Source organism: Heterocephalus glaber, unplaced genomic scaffold (genome assembly GCF_053883595.1).
Source record: "Heterocephalus glaber isolate CG9 unplaced genomic scaffold, H.glaber_assembly_v1.0 deba00001732, whole genome shotgun sequence".
NCBI lineage: Eukaryota > Metazoa > Chordata > Mammalia > Rodentia > Bathyergidae > Heterocephalus > Heterocephalus glaber.
In genome coordinates, this window is record NW_028258443.1 from 1,282,554 (window position 1) to 1,307,584 (window position 25,031).

The 25,031-nt window shown below is 35.3% G+C and overlaps 1 protein-coding gene across 3 annotated transcripts in view; it reads left to right on the plus strand.

The window, feature by feature from the left end:
• Positions 1-25,031, plus strand: part of Lrch2 (leucine rich repeats and calponin homology domain containing 2) — a 101,245-nt gene that overhangs the window by 57,758 nt on the left and 18,456 nt on the right. For all 3 annotated transcript variants that reach the window (XM_021252181.2, XM_004874792.4, XM_004874793.4), the window contains exons 12-14: positions 12,513-12,578; positions 19,595-19,643; positions 19,722-19,838. In XM_021252181.2, the coding sequence (XP_021107840.1) occupies positions 12,513-12,578; positions 19,595-19,643; positions 19,722-19,838 (232 nt within the window). The remainder of the gene's footprint in view (positions 1-12,512; positions 12,579-19,594; positions 19,644-19,721; positions 19,839-25,031) is intronic.

Consider the following 25,031-nt stretch of genomic DNA (forward strand, 5'->3'; position numbering starts at 1 on the left):
GTGATAATTTAAGAATCACAAGTTCACTTTTGTGTATTTCTGGTCAACAATTTCTCCCTCTGGTTAGGCTTTCTCCACATGCATATCATTAGCACTGAGGAGGACATTGTGTGAATATGTATAAATGAAGTCAAGTCAATTTTTAATACAGGAAAAGTTCCATGTTCTACTCAGGACGAGACATTTTTGCCATCTTCCTGTTCTGAGAGTATTAAATTTATTGTTTTGAAATAATAAAAGTCTGAGGGTTTTTGTTGTTCTTGAAGAAATTAAAAGAATAATTTTGGTATATTTAACATAGATAAGTAATAAATATTTTACTTTACTTATTCAGAAAAATCCTATGGGATAACATGACCACACTTGGAAATTTCAAATTTAAATATAATGGTATTTGTTTAAATATGCTTTCAAGAATATAAAAACATATCAAATGAAAATTTGTTTTGTTTTGTTTTGTTGGTATCGGGGATCGAACTTGGGACCGTGTGCTTGAGCGGCAGGCGCCAGAACCACTGAGCTAAATCCCTGGCCCTCAAATGAAAATTTGTGTGTGTGGTGCTGTGGACTGGACCCGGGGCCTTAACAGTGAGCTGCAAGCACGGCTCTTTTTTGTTTTTTTATTTTGAGGCAGGGTCACCCTAAATGGTTAAGTTGCCCAGATTGAGCTTGAATTTGGACTCCTCACACCTGGAAAATTATGTTTTTTGGTTTTTGGTTTTTTTTAGGGAAAATCTGGATAATGGCTAATAAGATAAATATCCATTAAGCTAAGCATTTTTTTTTTTTGGTACCCGGGGATCAAACTCGGGTCCTTGTGCTTGCACAGCAGGCGGTGAAACCACTGAGCCAAATCCCCAGCCCAAGCTAAGCATCTTTTTTCTACAGCTACAATGTGAATAGATTTTTAAAAATCATATTAGAAAATACTGACTTTTATTCCTTCTATATCTAATGAAGCCTCATTCCTAGTTTAACTCTTTGTCAGTCTTTTTTGTGATATTTATTGTCTAATCTTTACCAGTCATTCATTTCTAATAGACCTTTAAAAAATATTTTGCTACTTATGAGGCCATAAATGTTTTCACTCTGCCTCCAGTGTAATATGTTTCTAAAAAAAATACTTCTACTAATATGTGTTTGCACAATGTAATGAATATATTAATCATGGGATATTGGTATGTATGCATATTGCATCTTGAGCCTTCTGTGGTTTAAGAAATTTGATGAAGCATGCCATCACCTGTTCCATGGAACTTAAACAATAATTAAGTTTCTATCTCCTCTACCTTGCAGGTGAAACCGTTGTATTTATCATTATGGGAAGAGAGGGTTGTTTGTTTGTTTTTCTTGCAGTGCTGGAAATTGAACCCAGGACATTGCACATGTTAGACAAATGCTCAGTCACCGGATCACAACTGCAACTCCTTGATTTTTTTTTAAAGAACACACAGTATTGTCCATTTTTCTCATAGTACTAACATAAAAGCATTTTAGGGCATAGCTTTAGCTTTTTAACATTGTGATATATAATAATTTTATATTTTACATTTCTACTATTAGCATGTTAGATTTTCATTTATCCATGTGACTTAAATTATTCTTTCTAGCCTAAGTACAGCATCAACTGAATAGTCATCTTTCATAGGTTTTGCTTGTGATAGTTTTATAATCAGTGCAAAATAGCACCCAGCATTGCACATAGTAGGTACTCAGTTATACTGTTATTAGCTAACTGGGCCCTTGAAAGTTAAATCAAATTTAGAGCTAATTGAAGCCATTAATTTAATTAAAAATATATTCTTCCTAAATAACTTCTGCTGTTCTTCAAGATGTATGCAGAAGTAATTTCTGCCTTTATCTAATTCTCTGCTTCATCATTCTTTTTAAATGTCAGCATATGTTAATGTAAGAACTTTTAAAATTTTAATATACACTGACAAATGTTGTGATAATGTCTTAATTTTTGAAGGCATTAAAATATTTATAATAATCTGGTCATAAAGAAAAATTTTACTTTAAATTTACCTTTATATTAGATTGCTACTCAGTTCTCTTTAAAATTAATTTTATTGGTATATTTTAGGTATATAATATAATGACATTCATCATTGGAAATTTGCATCTTTACATGATCTCTCTTGGTGCTTATTTTTTCTCCATTCCTCTGCCCTCCCTTCAACCCCTCCATCCCTCCCTATTTACAAAGAGTTTGTTTCCATTTTTTCCATTTCTCATCATTTTTTCTTTCCCTTCTTTCCTTTCCCCTGCCCCTCTCACTACCCCTACCCCTTTGGACCTTGTCTTCCTATTTTACATTATTGATTATTCATTCTAATTATTAGTACATTTTAGGTATACAATATAATGACATTCATCATTGGAAATTTGCACCTTTACATAATCTCTCTTGGTTCTTATTTTTCACCCTTGCCCTGCTCTCCCTTCAGCACCTCCATCCCTCCCTATTTACAAAGACTTTGTTTCCATTTTTCCATTTTCTTTTTTTCTTTTTTTTTTCTTTGGTACCAGGGATCGAACTCAGGTCCTTGCAGTTGCGCAGCAGGTGGTAAAACCACTGAGCTAAATCCCCAGCCCTCCATTTTCTCATATTAATTCCATTCCCTTCTTTCCTTTCCCCTACCCCTCCCACTTCCCCTTCCCCTTTGCCCCTTTTCTTCCTATTTCACATTATCTATTATACCTTTTAGTCCTTATTTACACTTTCAGTTTCTCACACCAGAGAAACTATTAGGTATTTATACATGTGTGTTCTATTTATTTCACTTAAGAGTATTGCCTGTATGTGCATCCATTTAGCTATAAATGTCTCTAATTTCTCATTTTTTATGGCTGAGTAGTACTCCATTTTATTTTTTTTAAAAACCCATTTTCTTTATCCAGTCCCCAGTTGATGGGCATTTGGGCTTTTTCCAAGTTTTAGCTATTACAAATTGTGCTGCAATGGACATGGGTGCACATAGATCACTGTGGTATGATTCTTTTAATTCTTTGGGGAAGATACCCAGCAGGAGAATAGCTGGGTCAAGTGGGACTTCCAGTCCTAGTTCTTTGAGGTATCTCCATTCTGATTTCCACAGTGGTTGCACCAGTCTACGCTCCCACCAGCAGTGGAGCAGGGTTCCTCTTTCCCCACAGCCCTGCCAGCATTTGTTATTGGTTGAGTTCATGATAAGAGCCATTCTTTCTGGGGTGAGGTGGAATCTCAGGATTGTTTTCATTTGCATCTCTCGAATGACCAGTGATGTTGAACAGTTTTTCATATGTTTATTTGCTATTTCTACTTCTCTGTCTGAGAAATATCTGTTCATTTCAGATGCCCATTTTTGGATTGGGTCTTTAAATTTGGGAGGTCTGATTTTTTAAAGTTCTTTATAGATTCGAGATAGTAGACCTTTGTCTGAGGAACAGCAGGTGAAAAATTTTTCCCACGTTGTGGGTTGTCTCTTCACACTATTGGTGGTTTCTCTTGCTGTGCAGACGCTTTTTAATGAGAAGAGATCCCACTTGTTGATTGTTTGTGCTAGTTCACAGGCAACTGAGGTTTTGTTCATAAAATCTTTTCCTACACCAATGTCTTCAAGAGTTCTATCTAAACTCTGTTCTAGCCGGTTCAATGTTACTATTTTAATATTTAGATCTTTAATCCATTTTGATTTTACTTTAGTGCATAGTGAGAGATAGAGGTCTAGTTTTAATCTTTGGCACGTTGAAACTCAATTTTTCCAGCACCATTTATTAAAGAGGATATCTTTCCTCCAGTGAGGGTGTTTGGCTCGTTTGTCAAAGATGAGGTGGCTGAGTGTGTCTGGAGTTGTTTCTACATCTTCTAATCTGTTCCACTGGTCCTTGGGTCTGCATCTTTGCCAGTACCATGTTGTTTCTACTGCAATAGCTTTGTAATCTAGTTTCAAGTTGGGGGTTGTGATACCCCCTGCCATGTCTCTGTTGCCTAGAATTGCTTTTGCTATTCCAGGTCACTTCTTGTTCCAAATGAATTTTTGGATTGTTTTCTCAAGGTCCATGAAATATGCTGCTGGGATTGCAATTGGGATTGCATTGAATCTATATAGCAGTTTTGGAAGTATGGCCATTTTCACTATATTGGTTCATCCTACCCAGGAGCAAGGGATGTCTTTCCATTTTCTGATGTCCTCTTCAATCTCTTTTTTTCAGAGTGCTATAGTTTTCAGAGTAGAGCTCTTTGATTGCTCTCGTTAGGTTGATTCCTAGGTATTTCATTCTTTTGGATGCTATTGTGAAGGGAGTTGTTTCTGCAGTTCTTTTGTCAGTGAGTCTGTTTTTCGTGTAGAGGAAAGCTATTGATTTTTGTGTGTTGACCTTGTGTCCAGCTACTCTACTGAATTTGGTTACTATGTCTAGAAGACTTTTGGTGGAGTTCTTGGGGTCTTCTATATACAGTATCATGTCATCTGCAAATAATGACAATTTGACTTCATTTCCTATCTTTATTCCTTTTATTTCTTTCTCTTGTCTAATTGCTGTGGCTAATGTGTCCAAAACTATGTTGAACAGGAGTGGTGATAGTGGACATCCTTGTATTGTTCCTGATTTTAGTGTGAAGGATTTCAGTTTTTGACCATTTAGTATGATACTGGCTGTTGGTTTTTCATAGATTGCTTTTAGCAGATTGAGGTAGAGATCATCTATTCCAATTTTTTGTAGAGTTTTTATCATAAATGTGTGTTGGATTTTGTCAAACACTTTTTCTGCATCTATTGTGATGATCATATGGTTTTTGTCCTTGGCTCTATTGATATAGTGTATTACCCTGATTAATTTGCACATGTTGAACCATCCCTGCATCCCTGGCATGAACCCTACTTGGTCAGGGTGTATGATTTTCCTGATGATCTTCTGCACTGTGTTTGCCAGTGTCTTACTGAGGATTTTTGGATCTATGTTCATTAGGGAAATTGGCCTGTATTTCTCTTTTTCGGTTGGGTCTTTCTCTGCTTTAGGGAACAAGGTGATGCTTGCTTCCAGGAATGAATTTGGGAGTATTGCTTCCCTTTCAATTTCATTGAAGAGTTTAAACAGTAGTGGCAGTAGTTCCTCTCTAAATGTCTTGTAGAATTCAGCAGTGAAGCCATCTGGACCTGGGCTTTTCTTAGTTGGTAAGTTTTTTTAAATTTTCTTTTATTGGTACATTGTAGGTATACAACACAATTACATTTCTCATTGGGAATTGTACCTTTACATAATGTATCTTGGTTCTTATTTTTTCCCCATCCCTAGCCCTCCCTTCATGCCCTCCACCCTTCCCTATTTACAAAGACTTTATTTCCATTTTTTCCATTTCTCATCATTTTTCCTTTCCCTTCTTTCCTTTCCCCTGCCCCTCCCACTACCCCTACCCCTTTGGACCTTTTCTTCTTATTTTACATTATCGATTATTCATTCTAATCATTGGTACATTTTAGGTATACAATATAATGACATTCATCATTGGAAATTTGCACCTTTACATAGTCTCTCCTGGTTCTTATTTTTCACCCTTGCCCAGCCCTCCCTTCAACCCCTCCATTCCTATTTACAAAGATTTTGTTCCTATTTTTCCATTTTCTCATATTAATCCCATTCCCTTCTATCCTTTCCCCTAGCCCTCCCACTTCCTTCCCCTTTGCCCCTTTTCTTCCTATTTCACATTACCTATTATACATTTAGTCCTTATTTACACTTTCAATTTCTCACACCAGAGAAACTATTCAGTATTTATTCATGTGTGTCCTATTTATTTCACTTAAGAGTATTGCCTCAATGTGCATCCACTTAGCTATAAATGTCTCTAGTTTCTCATTTTTTATGGCTGAGTAGTACTCCATTTTATTAAAAACCCAAATTTTCTTTATCCAGTCTCCAGTTGATGGGCATTTGGGCTGTTTCCAAGTTTTAGCTATTACAAACTTTGCTGCTATGAACATGGGTGCACATATATCACTGTGGTATGATTCTTTTATTTTTGGGGGGAAGATCCCCAGCAGTGGAATAGCGGGGTCAAATGGGACTTCCAGTCCTAGTTCTTTGAGGTATCTCCATACTGATTTCCAGTTGGTAAGTTTTTAATTATGTTTTCAATTTCATTGAATGATATTGGGTTGTTTAGAATTTTTAGGTCTTCTTTGTTCAACTTTGATAATTCATACGTATCTAGGAATCTGTCCATTTCTTCGGTGTTATCCTAGGTATTGATGATCCTCTGGATTTCTGCTGGGTCCATTGTAATGTCATCCTTTTCATTCCTAGTTGCATGGATTTGAGCCTTTTCTTTCCTTTTTCTGATGAATTTGGCTAAGGGTTTGTCAATTTTGTTTATTCTTTCAAAGACCCAACTCTTGGCTTCATTGTTTTTTTGTATCGTTCTCTTAGTCTCCATTGCATTGATTTCTGCCCTGATCTTTATAATTTTCTCCCTTATATGGGCTTTGGGTTTCTCCTGCTCTTCTTTATCTAGAAGCTTGAGGTTCAGCATCAGGTTGTGTAATTGAGCTTGCCCTGTTTTCCTAATGTGAGTATTCACTGCCATGAATTTACCTCATAAGACTGCTTTCATTGTGTCTCATAAATTCCGATATGTTGTATTGCCATTGTCGTTTAATTGTAGGAACTGTCTGATTTCTTCTTTACTTTCCTCTGTGACCCATTTGTTATTCAGAAGTGTGTTGTGCAGTTTCCATGTGTTTATCAAATTCTCGTGGTTTCTTTCGCTATTGATCTCCAATTTCGTCGCAGTATGGTGTGACAATACAGGGGATAACTTCAGTTCCTTTGCTTACTTAAACATGTTCTATGAGCGAGTATGTGGTCTGTTTTGGAGAACAACCCATGTGCAGCTCAAAAGAATGTGTATTCTGATTTTGTGTGGTGGAACGCTCTGTAAACATCTGTTAAGTTAATTTGTTCAAGAGTTTGATTGAGTTCTAGTATTTCATTGTTTATTTTTTGTCTAGTTGATCTATTCATTTGTGCAAGTGGGGTATTAAGGTCCCCCACTACTATTGTATTAGTACTTATTTCATTTTTCATGTCTGTTATTTGTGTTATATAGTTGGGTGCACTAGTGTTTGGTGCATATATATTAACGATTGTCATCTTTTCCTATTGGATTGTTCCCTTTACAAGGATGTAGTGACCTTCTTTGTCTCTCTTAATCAGTGTTGGTTTGAAATCCACTTGATCTGCAAAGAGGATAGCTACTCCTGCTTTATTCGGTTTCCTATTGCGTGGAGTATTGTTTTCCACCCTTTAACTTTCAGTCTATGAGTTTCTTTTTGGATTAAGTATTTTTCTTGTATTCAGCATATTGTTGGATCTTGCTTCTTGACCCATTCTGCCAGTCTTTTTCTTTTGATTGGTGAATTGAGACCATTAACGAATTTTTAATTTTTTTTTTGGTACTGGGGATCCAACTTGGGTCCTTGCACTTGTGCAGCAGGCGGTTAAACCACTGAGCTAAGTCCCTTGCTTGAGGCCATTAACATTGATGGTTATACTTGATATGTATTGACTTATCCTTGCAATGACTTTTTCTTTTTGTTGGATTCTACCCCTCTGCGTTTAATTTCTTGTCGTGCCGAATGGATTCATTCTGCTGGGCTTCCTGGGGTTGTGATCCTTGTTGTCTTTTCTTAAGTTACTGTCTAAAATTTGTTGGAGTGCTGGTTTGGTATTCATGAAGTTCCCAAGGTGCTCTTTGTCATGAAAGCATCTTACTTCTCCATCAATTTTGAAAGAGAGTTTTGAAGGGTACATCAATCTGGGTTGGAGGCTGTTTTCCTTTAGGGTTTGAAATACATCACTCCAAGCTCTTCTTGCTTTGAGGGTTTGTGTTGAGAAGTCTGCTGTGATTTTGATGGGCTTTCCTTTGTATATGATTTGTTTCTTTTCTCTCACTGCTTGTAGAATTTTATTCTTCTGTTGGGATTCTGAAATCCTAACTATTATATGCCTATGTGTAGATTTTTTTTGATCAAGGCTAGTTGGAGTCCTATATGCCTCACTTATCTGTATGTCTTGTTCTTTTCCCCTCCTTGGGAAGTTTTCTGCCATCACTTCTGTGAACAGTTTTTTTATATCATCTGCACTCTCTCCTCTTTCTTCATTGACTCCAGTCAGTCTTATGTTATTCTTCTTTGTGTAATGTAGCAGCTGCTGGATTGATTTCTCGTGGTCCCTTACAATTTTAAAGCAAGTTTTCTTTTCCTGGACACTAATTGCAATCTTATCTTCTATATCTGAAATTCTGTCCTCACATTGGCTCATTCTGCTGTGCAGACTTTCAATGGAGTTTTTCCAGTCCTGGAAATCTATTTGCATCTGTTTTATGGATTCCATTTGTTTCCTTTGTTGGGATTCCATCATGTTCCTCAGCTCCTCTATCTTTTTATCTGTGTCCTCTCTAGATTTGTTAATCATGTTTTGCACTATGGGCACAATCTCTGCTGTTTTCTGAGAAATTATTTCTGTGTTCCTTTTTCCTAGATCTTCTTTTGTTGCCATTTCAGGCAGTCTAGGTGGTTGAATATCAGATTGTTCCCTCTCCTTTCCTTTTGGGGTTGCTTTAGGTGATCTGGAAATCTGGTTTTCAGACTTGTTTATGTGTCTTCTCATTTCACTGGTGGGAAGGTGTGCTGCTGGCACCCACGCAGCTCACTTCCTTGGTGCTGGAGGTGACTCTGTTCCTCAGCGCTGGGGGCAGTTGTATGGTGACCTGGAAGGCTCTTCCTCAGCACTGGGGGTGGCTCTGCTTCTTGGTGCTGGGAGTGGTGGTAAGGCCTCAATTCTATTAATGACTGAGCTTTAACTAGATCTCAGATTTGTTTTATTGTTTTTATTCCAGGGATTGAACCCAGGGTTGCTCTATCACTGAGCTGCATCCCCAAAGCTTTTATTTTTTAATTTTGAGACAGAATTTCCAGGCTGGAATGGGATTTGCCATTCTTGTGCCTCAGTCCCCAGAGTTGGTATGATTATAAGTGTGCACCACCATGTGTAACTGGATCTCACAATTTTTTAATGCTGAACCTAATTTTTTTCCATTAATTGATCTCTTTCTTCCCTTTAAAATATATTACTATTGCTCAAATCTCTTAGATGTAATTTTTGTTTATTGTCATAATAGTTGAATTTGAATGATACCAAAAATATCTAAGAGTAATCCTACATAAAGATTACATATAATCCTATATATCCTTCAGTGGATTTGATATAATTTATACACCTCTGTGTTTTTTTCTTTTTCAGTGTATTATTTTATTTTATATTCCAACTTTATTAATGAAGGCCCTGAAATGCTGCTTAGTATCTGTGCTGCTGAATGGAGCACTGAAATGCTATTTGAAATTATAAGCCAGGAAATGTATCTACTTTGGGGTTTTAACACAGTCATTGTTTTTTGTTAGTCTTGATTAAAATAATTTATTTGGAATAAGGTTACCCTAGCATATGAGGAAATACCCCCAGGACTGCTACTTTGTATACTAAAGGTTCGTTAGTTTGGTACTGGTTGAAAGTAAATGCATTGTTCACGCTAAGCTAAAAGAAGCCATGTATATTCTCCAAAACAAAAGGTAACCTTTTATGCTGAGTTCAGCGATGCTTTTTTATAGCAATTTCCCACTTGTTTAGTTCATACTATTTTTTAAAATATCTTGATTCTTGAAGAAAGTTTGTATCACTATTTGATGAATAAAACTATTCTAGAAAAGTAACAAGAGTCAATGCATAGAATTAATCCAAAAGGGTGGAAAAGGAAATCAACAGACGAACCATCAGGTAGTTAACTCTTAAAAATTTGAAGGCTGAATTTTGGTTATTCAGAAAACTAACTTTTTGTCTGATTGGCATGTATAGTTTAAGGTACTTTGAAGCTGGATGGAGTTGCAGGAATAAACCTAGCTGCAGCTACTGTGAGGTGGGAGAATCACTTACACCCCAGAGTTGGAGGCCAGCCTGAACAAGATAGTGAGATTCCGTTTCAAAAAAGAAAAAAAAAGACTAAACTACTTTGCATTGAAATTTTATTATTGAATTATTAAAAACTAATCTTTATTGCTCCTGTGAATATGCAATGAGAGTAAAATAATACCAAAAAATTTATTTACAGTGCTGGGGATAGAAAAAATATTCTTAACACTGATTTGAAAATAAAAGAAAGGGAATTTTTTTTGAAAAACAAAATAATGGTCTGTAAATGATTGAACCAGTTCTCCAAATTTTTATCAGTCCTACTCAAACGATAATATTAGAAATTAGTATTAGACTGTTAATGTTAGAAAAGTGGCAACTACTCTTTTGGTTTAATAAGCATGTGTTTATTTAGCTTCTTAAACTTTGTTTGGTTTTCATCCTAAAGAATGGAGTAAAATATATTTGGACCTTTACAGTAGATAACTTCAGTTGACTGATTCCCATTATGTATTTATTTCTGCTAACTTGCTTTCTAATATTTTCTGTTATGTCTTTTCTTTTAATAATTATTGTATTTGCTTTTAGATGTGTCCTGAGGGTTTTTCTTTATTGCAGAAGGATGTGTATCTGAGTATTATGTGACATAGCTAAATAATAAAAAATTATGAAATTAAATAATTCAGGATTATGGAAAGTAAAATAAGATTCCGAGAAATTTAGTTTGGAATTATAGAAATTATGTATATTATCTATTCTTGTGACTTTTTTGTGGTTATGTGAACCATTTTAATTTGAATAGCACTGTGTTAATGTCTAGTTTGTTATTACTGTATAGGTAGTTCTCTCAACTCTTGAAAGCTAGCCATTCTCTCTTTTCTGCTTCCTCTACCAATGACTTCTTTGTCCTCTCCAGAAGCATGTGCCTTTTCACATCTTTTTGTTTGGTTGGTATAGTAATATGAATATAGATGGAGGCCTTTAAGTTTGGGGGCATCACTCAGTAATAAACTCTTCCAAAGGATGAAGGCAGCCTGATAGAGATCAAGGTATCCAGAGTTGGTGGAGGCCGTAAATATTAAGGGGCTAGGTTGGTACCACTGAATTGTATAATTTTTTATTTAAAATTAGTATAGAGAACTGGTTTAGGGAGTGTTAATAGTCTAGAATAGATATTTAGGTAAAACAGATGTTTAGCTATCAGAGTAAAAACATAAAATATCACTGTACATAGCAAAACTTTACATAGGTGAATTATCAAATACATCAAATATATTTTATAGGTTGGTGAATTTCAACTTTTTTCTTTCTACGCCAGTATGCCCCTTATGCACCAGTCATCATGACCCTAGTTAAATATGGTATGGGGAGGGAACACACTGTAGTAAAGGGAATTGTAGTTTGAGCACTTTTCCTCTCTCAAAAATTCTGATATATCCCCCAAGATAGTGCTTATTGCCATATCTTCTATTTTAAAATCACTCTTTATAGTATTTCCTAATAGTCTTAGAGATTCCATTTCCATTATTCTTCTGCATTTGGAGATTTAAGAAAATTTTAGTGTATTCCCTTACAAAGAAGGATAAACATATCCTTCATTCTGAGATTATTTAGGCCAGTACCGTGATTTGCATGTAATACTTGTTCTTCTGCGCTTTACTGTGTCTTCCTTCTAATGAAGCTCTACTAGACCCAAGATAGTGAATGAGACAACCAGCATGATGGAGATGGATTTTTTAATGCTCACCATATTTCTGTAATTACCAACTTATATTTAATCCTTTGCGTATATAGCTTTAGTCTGACATGTTTTACTGAATTCTTTTGATAGTTGACATTACAAGATTTTATTTTGAGTAAAAGGCAGGTTTTGCTCTGAGTAAAAAGATTTCACTCCTTTATAATACTAAATTTCAAAATTAAATTAAGTTACATTTATATCTATAGTAATATTAAGAACTTTTAACTATGTATAATTACTTACGTTTAAGAAAGTTAATTCAATACTTTTGACTTTGAGATTAATATTTAGAATTAGATAAAGTCATGGACAAATAACTATCTTAAAATGGTTCATAATTTTAAATTTTTGCTATTTTTTGTGATTTTCTTCAAAATATAGTTTCATTTGGCTATTTAAAGTTTAAGGAGCTTGTTTTTGTAATGAAATTGAACTTTAGCTCCGGTTTTTCATTTAGAATTAAAGTTTATTATTTGCCTTTTGACAAAATGATTATGTTACATCAGCATAGCTCATACCATTTGCTATGCTAGGAAACAAAATAAGTAATAGTGGTATCTTAAAAAATCTCTGTGTAAATCTGTCTCAGCCAAAAGGCAATAATAGCGTGGCCAGAAAGTTTCCAAACCTTGAGAAAGGATTTATAAAGGAAGATCCGAGGAAAAGTTCATAAAATTCATTCTTTCATAAGTTACATTTTAAACATTGTTTTCTAGCAAATATTTTCATGGATAGATGCAGTTTATTTGGAGATATTTTATATCATTTATATGAAGCAATCACTTTACTATATTTTGGAATTAATGTGTTGATTTACTTCTAGGATTCTTAATCATTCAACTTCTGTCATAAGAAACAAGCTGGAACAAACTGTGGAATGTGAAAAGAGGTATAAAAATATCTTAGTCCTTATATATTTACTATTTCATAATGAGACTTGATTTTTGATAATGATGTTTCTGTGTATAGGCTTTAGTGAAAATGATATAGATGTAATATAACTAAATAATTTAAAGGGGAAATGTGTCACAGCATGAGTTAAATTTATTTTTGATATGAACAAAACCAGAAATCCTGATTCAGGGTCTTTTGTGTATACTTGCAGTTTGTCTTTATGATAGAATCATTCATTCATTCAGCATTTATCATATTGTGACTATGGACAAGAATAATGTGTTTCTACATCATTGTGTTTTATTTTCAGTTACTCTATACATTTTATTTCTTTCTCTATGAATACATGATCTATGTCCACATGCGTGAATTCCAGAGAACTAGAAGACCTTGACAGTTTCTATTTATTCTTTTTGGTGGTTTGAAAATTTATAGTCAACTCAACTCTTGAGTCAATCCTGTTGGAGTGTAAGGTTCCAAGGCTAGGGAGCCCTACAGAAGTCCACACAGATTTATTATTTCTGGATTTGGTGGATGCCTGTTGCATGTATACTGTTCTTAGTGCTTCAGATGCACTCTCTTTTTAGCCTCACAGTAACATTATGAAGTTGTTAGTATTGATATGCTGGTACCTCAATTCACGAACTTAATTCTTTCCACAATTCTAGTCGCAAACCAAATTGGATGAGAACCGAATCAAATTCATTGATGGTTCAATGATGACCTTACAGGGAAATTTGATTCAGTTCTTGTCCAATTCAGTTTGCCACCCACATGAATTGTGGAAAGAATTAAGCTTGTGAATTGAGGTACCACTGTATTTGCATTTTACAGATGAGCAAACAGATTCAGAAACGATCAGAAGTTGCTCAAGATCACATAGCTAGTAAAGAATAAATCCTGGATTCAAATCTCGGTTTATCTGAAACCAGAGCCCAAGTCTTACCATATGGTAACAAGAACACTTTGCTTCCTCGAGATCCACACATCCCACTGGCTATCTTTTTCTAGATAGCCCACAGTCCAAATGGAACTTATTTTTCCCCAAAACAGTTTCTTCTCCTATATAGTCTATCCAAGTGAAGGTGCCACTATTTAATAATTACTCAAGTCAGCAATTTTGAAATCATTGCAAACTTCTCTACCTTATGCACCTCTCTCAATCCAGCCAATCATGGAAAAATTATAGCTTCTTAACATTATTTGCACCTACCCAACCTCTCTATTCCTATTGGAGTTGTGTTGGTTTAGGCCCCATCATTTTCTACCTAGGTTACTGCAACAGTATGCACACATAACTATTTCTTTATTTTTGCCTAGCTTTAAATCTGTCTTGTGTATTATGAAGTGTTATTTTCTAAAGCACAAGTCTGACAGTACAACTGCCATTTATTATTTTCTAATGGCTCTTTATAACTTTCATGATAAAGCTTAAAGTGCTTCACTTACACCATTTACAGTTTAAGTGGGTTTCTGCCTACTTCCAACTTCATATAATAACCTCATCTCTTGTACACCTCCACTGGCACCCTTTGAGTTTAGAACAGAACTTCTTTTCTTTATTCTAGCATGATTTCATATCTCTGTGTTCTATGTCCTGGTCTCTGCTAAGATTGCCACCACTGCTTCCTTTCTTTACTTAGTCTTTCAGAATTCAGTTCAGGCGTGAGATGAATAGGACTATGGCTGCCTGCGCTGCCCCCCCCCCCCGGTCTCTATTCTGTCTCTTTCTTGTCTGTCCTTTCCTCCTCTCTCTCTCTCTCACTCTCTCTCTCTCTCTCTCTCTCTCTCTGGCTCAGTCTCTCTCTCAACCACTACCACTGAGCCACATTCCTACCAGCACTTCCCCCAGCTTTCTTTGGTGTTGAGGGTCAAACTCAGGGCCTTATAAATACATACTAAGCATGCCCTCCAACACTGAGTTTTACCTGTATTCCCTATTTCAAATTTTACTTAATTAGATTTAACCCAGTTTCTCCTTTTGATTACTAATTCTGCCATCTCAAATTTTAGCTTTCTTTAAAGCTCCTGTTATTTCCTTTCCTTTCAATTCCTTTCACTTTCACCTTAAGCTTTCTCCCTAAGTTCCTTTCTCTTGAGAAAACCCCAATTGCCTAAACTTCAGAGCTATGATATTCAATCCTGGCTTTTCCTTTATACAACTATTACTTTCTTTTTACAAGATAATCACTTAATTCCTTCTTTAAAAACAAAACCAAAAATTCTTTTTTTGTGTAATTACAAGGGTAATGTAGTTTATGGTTGAAATACTGGAAAATTTCGCAAACATTAAAAAATCACTTATTGTCTTACTCCCTGGAATTGACAAGTCATGTTATTTTGGTATTTTTCCTTTTAGATCTTGTAATAATATGTTTTATGTTGCTATGAAAAACTATCTGAGGCTGAGTAATTTTTAAGAAAAACATTTACTTATCTTACAGTTTTGGAGGTTTAGGAGCATGGTGCTAGCTACTGTTTGGCTCTGTTAAGGCCCTCATAACATGGCATCACAATGGTAGGAGCATTTGCCAAAGAGATCACATGGAAGATAGGAAGCCAGACAGATTCAGGGGTCAGGCACAGGCAGGCTCACTTTTTATATAGCAGCACATTCCCTTGAGATCTAAGGTCCCATAGAACTACATTAAGACAATGCTCCATGATCTAGTTACTTTGAGCTAAGCTTCACCTCTTAAAATATTTCACAACCTCAACACTGCTGCACCGAGGATCAAGCTTTTCACACACGAGTCTTTGGGGAACACACTCAGATTATATTCAAACCTTAGCATACTTTTTTTCTATATGTGTGCACAAATATTTGTACTTGTGTATGTGTATGTGTGCTCATACATACACACTGCAGAGTTGTATATACCCTGTAGTTTACTCAGCACTTCCACTTAGGTGTGTAATAAGCATGTGGCAGGAAAGAGTGAGCACCTCGGCCAGACAGCTCTTTTAACATGAGGTTAGGAGCAAAAAGTTGCTTTTTATGCCGATGACTCAGTGGGTAACTCCTGTCAGTCTCAAGAGCCCTGAATAAAAGTTTGCACTTCCTTATATACCTCTTTTTACATCTATGAAGCTCAATTCCATTGGAGTTTCCCTGGGAATACAGCAAGCAGGATTTACACAAAGCAAGAGCAGTGGAGAGGGGGAGAGCAAAGAGTTCTGGCAGGACTTTCTGAGTCCATTATGCTCCTTTGATAACAGATTACAGGAGATGTCATGGCTGCTCAGGTACATTCTACAAAGAGCATAGTTACCTAGTTAACCCATAGTTGCCTAATAACACAGTTAACCTGTAGTTGTCTAATAACACAATTAACCCATAGTTGCCTAATTCTATATGGAGGAGTGGTCTCCTGTCTCAGGCATGTCAGATTTTACTTTCCAAAACCACACCTTTTTTTTTTTTTAGACAGAATCTTGCTGTGTAATTCAGGCTGGACCTAAACTCACTGTGTAGCTCAAGCTGGCCTTGAACTCATGGAGATTCTTGCTGCCTCAGCTTCCCAAGTGCCAGAATTATAGGCATGTATCATCACACCCAGCCAAAACCACACTCTTAATCTCCCTTGTTATACCCTCAAACCTAAATCTTGAGAATTTTCCCCCATTTCAGACTATATCAACCTGATTCTTCTAGTTAATAAGCTCAAAAACCCTAGTGATCCTTAGTTTGTCATTTTCTCTCATATTCCATGGCTAATCCCTTAGCAGATCTTGTTGACTACCTTCAAAATATTTCCAGAATCTGATCTTGTCTTACCAGTTTCAATCTTACCACTCTATTTCTAGCCATCTCTAATTTGAATTATTATAATATTGTCCTAGTTTTCCTTTATTTTATTTTCGGTACTAGGGGTTGAATCCAGGGTTCACTCGGTGAGCTACATCAAGTTCTTTCTCATGTTTTTAATTTGAGATGAGGTCTTGCTAAGTTACTAAGTTGCTCAGGCTTGGTTTGAACTTGAGATCCTCTTGCAATAACCTGCCAGAATGCTGGGATTGCAGGCATGGGCCACCATGCCAGGCTCATGGTCCTTGTATTTTAAAATAGGGCTTTGGAATGTGCAAATCCACAATTAATGTAAATGATTATCTGTTGGTGGCATTAGGCAACATGCAGACTTGTAGGAATGACCTGGAAAGATTCTGGTTACTTGATTTTAGAAGAGGGGTCAGTTTTCCTGAAACATGTGGACAGCTTTATACTAGTAGTGATCTGGTGAGCTACTCTCCAAGATCTCTAGGCACTTCTAGCAATCAGCATGAGCCTGAGTCATTACAAGCATACAGGAGTTGTGATGAACTATGGAGAAATGAGTTGGCAAGATAGTCAGGTAGAATTGAAAGAGCATGGCCCTTGAAGTCAGGCAGATTTGGGTCTGAGTCCCTCCTTTAGCATTTACTAGCTATGAGGCTTTGGGTAAAATTTTAAATCAGTCTTAGTGCCTAGCATCTAAGTGCTTAGTAAATATTAATTTTCTGATTATTTCTGTTCATCTTTCGTTGTATAGAGGTATATTAGTGATGAAGACTCAGATGAAATGTTGAAGGAAGCCTTTGTATAACCTTCTTTCTCTGTGCATTACCTTTTCCTTTGTTATTCTGTTCTGTGTATCCTACCCTTTTCTCCTTTGCTCCTAGTTCTGTCTCTTAAATTGAGGGATTGTCTGGGCTCTGCCTTAATTCTCCTTCCCATGGCTGTGGTATGGAAACTCTCCATGCAGCAGTTTGGCCACATCATGGGGTTCACCTTGCTTGTTACCCATCTCTAAGGAATAGTATTCTTTTTCTGCCTGATATTTCATGCCTTTTGGAAAGTATACTTTTATATATTTTGTCCATTCTTTTAATGTTTGGTCACTGTTACTCTGTTGTGGCCAGAAGCAAAATCTAGGTGTTTTTGCTTTTGTTTTTGTTTGCACTCTTCGGGATGAAACTTGGCTTTCACACATGTTAAACAAGCACTCTACCACTGAGTTACATGCCCAACCTTATTGTCTGACTTTTATATTTTCTGTACTTAGATTTGTTAATGTTTGGTTTTGATGGTTTCTACCATAGGCTCTCTCCACCCCAACATTTAAAAATTGGTGCCGACATATTTTTTTCCTCTTTCTTCTTTTCTTTTCTTTCTTTCTTTTTTTTTTTTTTTTTTTTTTGAGATGAAGTCTCACTATGTTGCCTAGGCTGGTCTTGAAATCCTAGGCTCAAGTGATTCTCCTGCCTCAGTTTTTTAAGTAGCTGCAAATACAGGTGTTCACCACTCTGGCCAGCTACTGCCCATAATTTTCAGGTCCTTTTTTGATTGAATGTTTATTTACATACAAATCTTTTATTCCATTCATTTTGATATTTGGTGTGGGAAAGAAATCTAGTTTTTCTCCCTTTCACCTTTTCTCATTTTATCTCCTCCCTCTTTGTCTTTCTTTCTTTGTACATTTTACAAGCAGGCAACTAGTTGTCTCTATAGTATTTGTTATATAATCCTTCATTTCTGCAATGATTGTAAATGTCACTGGTATCATAAGTCATTTTGATTGTATTCTTCATTTCCATCAAAAAATATAGATTCTGAAGTGAATGCATTTATTTATTTGTGTTTATATGTATGTATGTATGTATGTTTGGGATGGAATCCAGGGTCTTGTGTATGCAGGGCAAGCACTCCACCACTGAGCTACACCCCAGCTCCGTTATTACTATAACTTTATGTAATACATTTTATTACCTGATAGTCATATCTCTTTTATTTTATAACTTTTTTTTTCCCGGTACCGGGGATGGAACTCAGGACCTTGCGCTTGCGAGGCAGGTGCAGTGCCACTGAGCTAAATCACAGGCCCAGAACTTTTCTCTTTTTGATCACCTATTCTTCCAAATTAATTTTGAAATTCTTCTATCACATTTCTAAAGTAAGCCAAAACCACTTATTATTACAGTTGATTTCAGATGATAATTTGAAACAAAAGTTGTGCTTGTAGTACTTTGTCCATCCAAGAATATTAAAATTATTCATCTCTTATTAGACATTTGTAATTTTATAATGTAGATCTTATACATATGTAGCTAAGTTTCTGCCTAGGTACTTTATACTTTTCCTTTCTTTTTTTTTGGTACTGGGGATTGAACTCAGGACCTTGTGCCTGCAAGGCAGGCACACTTTTCCTTTCTTTTATGAATGGAATTTTTCCAGTGTAACTCATGATGGTTGATATATAAGAAAGCTGTTAACTTTTGTACATTTTCTTTAATTGGTAACCTTCTTATAATGATAGATTTTTTCTCATATAATCATGTGTTCTATGAATTTTGAAAATTTGATTTTTTTTTCCTAATTTTTGTCTTTTTCTTATTTTACTGTACAGAAGTTCCACAGAAATGTTATAAAATTGCAGCTCTACTGTGCTTTTTGATTATATTTTTTTTTACAGTGGAAGTCCTGTTCAAATCTACCATCTAAGAGCTTGCATAATCATCCTTATCCAAGCAACAAAAAACAGATGCAAAAAATTTCCTGCATAATTTCTGTTGTACCAGAATGAAGATGCTGAAACACATAATCAGTGATTCAGAAGGCAAAGGAGAAATACTTTTCTGAGCTCTTTGGCATTTAGACCAAAGAAACTGTTAGTTAATTTTTTTTTTAGTTTTTGATAATTTATTTTGATATAATAAACATCCTGTCTGTCCTTTAACTGTATGACTTTATACGTTATACTTCTTCTGGCCTCTACAAAATCCTTAGAGTAATCCTATCCACAAGCTTGATATAAAATAAGTTCATTTTGGTGTTTCCTATGGAGCAACAGTTATTGGGAACTTAATTTAAATATGTTTTTGTGAGCATTAAGTTTTACGTTATTAGTTCAAAGTATAGGCATGGATAAAGTGCTTCCCTGATTACAAAAATGACAACTTTATGATAATTCATAATATCTAAGGATTTTTCTCAATGTTTTAAGACTTATTAAAGCATCTTTATAATTTTTTTAGTGTCTCAGCAGATGAAGTTAATTCATCATCATCACCGCTTGCATGGCAGGTAAGAGGAAATGAAATTATTACCTTATACACTATCTTGTTCTTATTTGTTTAGTTAAAAGAAATTGTCTCATTATAGCCATTTGAAAATCAGAAGGATCAAATAGATGAGCACCAGTGGCCAGAATCTCAACCTATAATTTGGCAAAGTGAAGAGAGGAGACGGAGCAAGCAGATTAGAAAAGAATATTTCAAGGTACTTTTTTAAGAGTTAAAATTTATTTTTTATTAATTTGGATTTTATCAGTTTTAAGTTGATAAGGTATAACTCTCTAACTGAAAATAGTAAGTATGTTTATCTTGGTTTTCAATACTGAACAGAAGCCATTTTTGGCATTGACTTGAATGAACAGTACAAACTTGTTACTGCTCTGTAAGTAGCAAATTTTGTTGCCTTTGTACCTTTTCTATTTTCCAAAGTATAATTCTTGTCTAATAATAATTTTATCTAAACATATAGTATTTTGCTAAATTATAATTAATATCTAGTTTAATATCACTAATAAATAATGATGTAAATTAAAAGTTTATTTCCTATTTTTCTGTTTGGTACAAATACCCATCTCAATGTACATTCATCTCTTTCCATATGTGGGAACATAACATGTATTTGAAAGTAGTATTGTAAGACCATAAAAAAATAATTATATGTCTTAGCAAATCTGTGAAGAGTTTAAGTCAGTATATCATTGAGCCCTTTTAATAGGCCTTATGTTAATTGGCCAGTATGAAAGATAATAAAGAAATTTTTAAAATGAAGAAAAAATAGGCTGTTTTAAGAACCCTCATCAGCAATCCTAAAAGCCTAATTTATTCTAACATTTTACAGATCTGAACTTAATGTTTTTTGGTTCTTTTTTTTTTTTTTTGCTCATGGACCTTGAACCAAGGCACTGAATAAAATTTGTTTATAGATAAAAGTTGATAAATGACTGACGATGTGGGGGAAATTTCGGTATTTCTGAATAATAAAAGATTTAATGTTCATTTGATCTCCTTAATCCTAATATAATCAAACCATACAATTCTATTTATCAAAGCACTTATATGGCAAGTACTGTCAGGCACTTTTCTAAGTGCTTTACAAACAATCAACTCACTTAATCTTCAGAATAACCTTATGAAGTAAATACAGTTATTACCATTTCTGTTTTATCAATGGACCAATTGAGACAAGATTGGCTAAGTAGGATGCTTACTTAGCTAATAGGCAGAAGTAAGATTTGAACTCAGAGCTTATGTTATGCTTCTTCATCTACTGTAGATAGCCTAATATCAAATGAACAAATACTTTAAAATGAATACAATTTCATTGTTTAAAAATAGCTTCTCAAAAATAGATAATTTTTGTTTAATAGCATCATTTATTGATATTTTACTTTTTATGGCTTAACACATTTCTTGTACCATGTTGCTTATGTTATGAAGTTGTTAAGAGATCAAATGGGATAATATTTGAAGTTCTCATTACATAATCATTCAGTAAAATTGATAAAGTAGGTGCAAACATAAGCTTCAATCACTGGGCATTTTAAGATGTGTAGTTCTCCTCAATTGTCAGAAGATGTCAGTGTTAGTACACTGTGGAAAATATGAACTACATCAACAGTTTTACCCTATGATGTCAAGAAAATATAAATGCAGTGAGGCCGAAGGAGTAGCTCAGTGGTAGACCATGTGCTTGGCACTAAGATACTACTTTCTAAATTAAATCTGAACCATAATTCAGAATTGCCAGTATTTTCATGATTAAAATATCATTCATGAGTTTCTAAGAAGTATCTTTCTCTTTTTTTGAAGCAAAAGATTTATTGGTACATTTTAATATACATAATGATGACATTCATCATAGGGAATTTGTACCTGAACATGATATATCTTGCTGCTTCTTTTTTCCTGTTTCCCACCTCCCTTCCGCCCCACTTCTCCTTATTTACAAAATCTTTGTTTCCATCTTTTTCCTTCTGTTCTCTAATGTTTTCTTGTCCCTTCTTTCCTTTCCCTCTACCCCTTCCCTTTTTCCTCTTCTCATTTTTCCTCTTCTCATTTCCCAATATCTATTATACATTTTGGACTTTAATTCCACTTTCTATTTCTCACACCAGAGAAACAATGTGGTATTTAAACATGTGTGTCCAGTTTATTTCACTTAAGAGTATGGTCTCGAGGTGAATCCATTTAGCTAGAAATGTCTCAAATGTATCCTTCTTTATGGCAGAGTAGTACTCCATTGTATAAAAACCCCACATCTTCCTTATGCATTTGTCGGTTGATGGGCATTTGGGCTGTTTCCAAGATTTAGCTCTTACAAACTATGCACTATAAGCATGGGTGTGCATATATTGCTGTGGTATGATGCTTTTAATTCTTTTGGGAAGACACCAAGAAGGGGAATAGCTGGGTTGAACAGAACCTCTAATTTTAGTTTTTTTGAGGAATCTCCACACTGATTTCCACATTGGTTGCACCAGTCTACATTCCCACCAAGAGTGGAGCAGGGTTCCTTTTTCCCCACAGCCCCACCAGCATTTGTTACTGGCTGATTTCTTGATAATAGCCATTCTTTCTAGAGTGAGATGGAATCTCAGCATTGTTTTAATTTGTATCTCTCAAGTGACCAGTGATGTTGAACATTTTTTCATATATTTATTTGCCATTTCTACTTCTTCATCTACAAAGTGTCTATTCATTTCAGATGCCCAATTTTGGATTGGGTCTTTAAATTTGAGGGATCTGACTATTTTGAGTTCTTTGTATATTCTAGATATTAGTCCTTTGTCTGAGGAACAGCTGGCAAAAAATTTTTTCCCACACTGTGAGTTGTTTCTTCACTCTGTTGGTGGTTTCTTTTGAGGTGCAAAAGCTTTTTAATAAGATGAGATGCCAGTTGTTGATTCTTTGTGATATTTCCTGTGTGATCAGGGTTTTGTTCATGAAGTCTTTGCCTACATCAGTATCTTCAAGAGTTGTACCTCTTGAATCTTCCAGCATTGTTTCTGTTTTAATATTTAGATCTTTGATCCATTTTGATTTTAGTTTAGAGCATGGTGAAAGATATGGGTCTAGTTTTAGTCTTTGGCATGTGGAAAGCCAGTTTTACTAGTGCCGTTTATTAATGAGGCTATCTTCTTCCAGTGAAGGTGTTTGGCTCCTTTGTCAAAGATAAGGTGGCTGAGTGTGTTTGGAGTTGTTTCTGCATCTTCCAATCTGTTCCACAGGTCCTCAGGAAGTGTCTTTCAAAGATATAAAAAAAATTTAATCACAGATCTCCAGAGAATCAAAAAAGTTATTTATAGGGTCTGTTGCTGAACCTAATCTGGATCTGCAGTTCATTAAAGAGTAAAATACATAACTAAGGAGGTTTATACCAAGTTATTGATGGACAATGATGGTTCCTTCAGGTTGCTGCATTATGAAACATGAAAAGCTTTTGTGCAGCTTTATCCTAACATACATAAATGACTAAGCCACAACATTTCTTTATTTCTGTCCCATGGTAAATTATTTGTAAGCTGTTTTCCAATACATCTACTAAAAGTGTTTGTATATATATACGTGTGTGTGTGTGTGTGTGTGTGTCTGTGTGTGTGAAATTCAGCTCTTCATTTTTAATTTTCAGTTGCCAAGACTAATCAAGAGTAGTATTTTTTTCTTTTAGGTAAGCCTCTGAATCTAAGTAAAAACATGTTAGCCTATTGGCCTGAATATGTAAGCAAGAAGATAAATTGGGTCAGATTATTTCAGTAAATAAATCATGGTAGGAGAATTACATTAACACTTTTAGATTCCCAAGCCGCTATTGTGAACATTATTACTCTAGCATATAAAATTTAGTGTCCTTATAGCCACAGCAGGGCCAGGGATGAATCTCAGTGGTAGAATATTTGCCTAGCATGCAAAAGGCGCTTCCCAGGAAGAAGCGGAGGGTGCTTGCTGTTAGAGTCTTGTCCTCTTTATTGCTCTAAAAGCTTTCTCTGGAGTGTTAATGACTCCAGATATTTCTCATATTCTACTGAATCTAAATTTACATCCCATAACATCTGTTCTCTAAACCCGTGTTTCTAATTGTCTGGATGCCTTACATGTATTTTAAATTTAACATGTCTCTTCTCCCCACCCCATAGGATCAAACTCTCTCCTCCTCTGTTTATTTTAGTCAGTAGTAGTGATGTCTCCTCCGTTGCCTAAGCTCCATACTTCAGTCCTCTTTTATTCTTTCCCTCTCATTCTTTATATCTAGTTCGTCACTGTATTAATCAGCTTTTTGTCACTTACCAAGTACCTGAGAAAGTCAACTTAGAGGAGGAAACATTTATTTTGGCTCATGGTTTCAGTCCTTAGTCAGCTGGGCTCCACTGCTTTTAGGCTTCTGATAAGGCAGAAATTTTATAGTTGGAAAGGCATGGCAGAGGAAAGCTGCTTAATTCATAGCACCCAGGAAGCAGTGAGCACAACAAGCCAGAGAAAAAATACAGCCTTCAAAAGCATGATCCCAGTAAGTTCCACCTCCCATTAGCGCATTCAACCTTGAACTTATCAGTAGGTTAATTCATTGAAGATTCAAGGTTAGCACCCTCACAATCAAACCACCTCCATAGGAGTCTCATAATCCAATCAAGTTTACAGTAAGATTATCCTAGTCATTGTCACTGCTAATAACATGTATCCCTTTTCCTATTCACCTCTACCTCTACTGCCTTTATCTTTGTTGGAACACTTACACTTTCTTGTCTGGACAATAGTAATACTTTCTTTTTTTAATTAATTTTATTGGTACATTTAAGGTATACAATATAATGACATTCATCGTTGGAAATTTGCACCTTTACATAATCCATCTTGGTTCTTATTTTTTCCCCATTCCCCTGCCCTCCCTTCAACCCCTCCTCCCCTGCCTATTTACAAAGACTTTGTTTCCATTTTTTCTTTTTCTCATATTAATTCCATTCACTTCTTTCTTTTCCCCTACCCCTCCCACTTTCCCTTCCCCTTTGCACCTTTTCTTCCTATTTCATATTATCTATTATACATTTTAGTCCTTATTTACACTTTCAGTTTCTCACACTAGAGAAACTATTAGTAATATTTTCTTAATAGTTCCCCTTTCATAAATCCCTTGGAGCAACCCCTGGCATAAATTTCTTTATGACTCTCTGTTACCAATAAGATAAAATCTGGACTTCTCAAAATTTTGTGGACCATTCCTTATTTCTTCTCTACATTTCATTATCTACCACAATTCATTCTCCTCACCACCCTCACCGACCTACTCTATGTTTTCCACGTAGGCTGTGCTTTTTTATTTCTTTGCTTCCCTTTTCTGAGACTGCCTATTAACCCTTTTATTCCTGGCATATTCCTAGTAATCATTCAAGATTTAGACATCAGA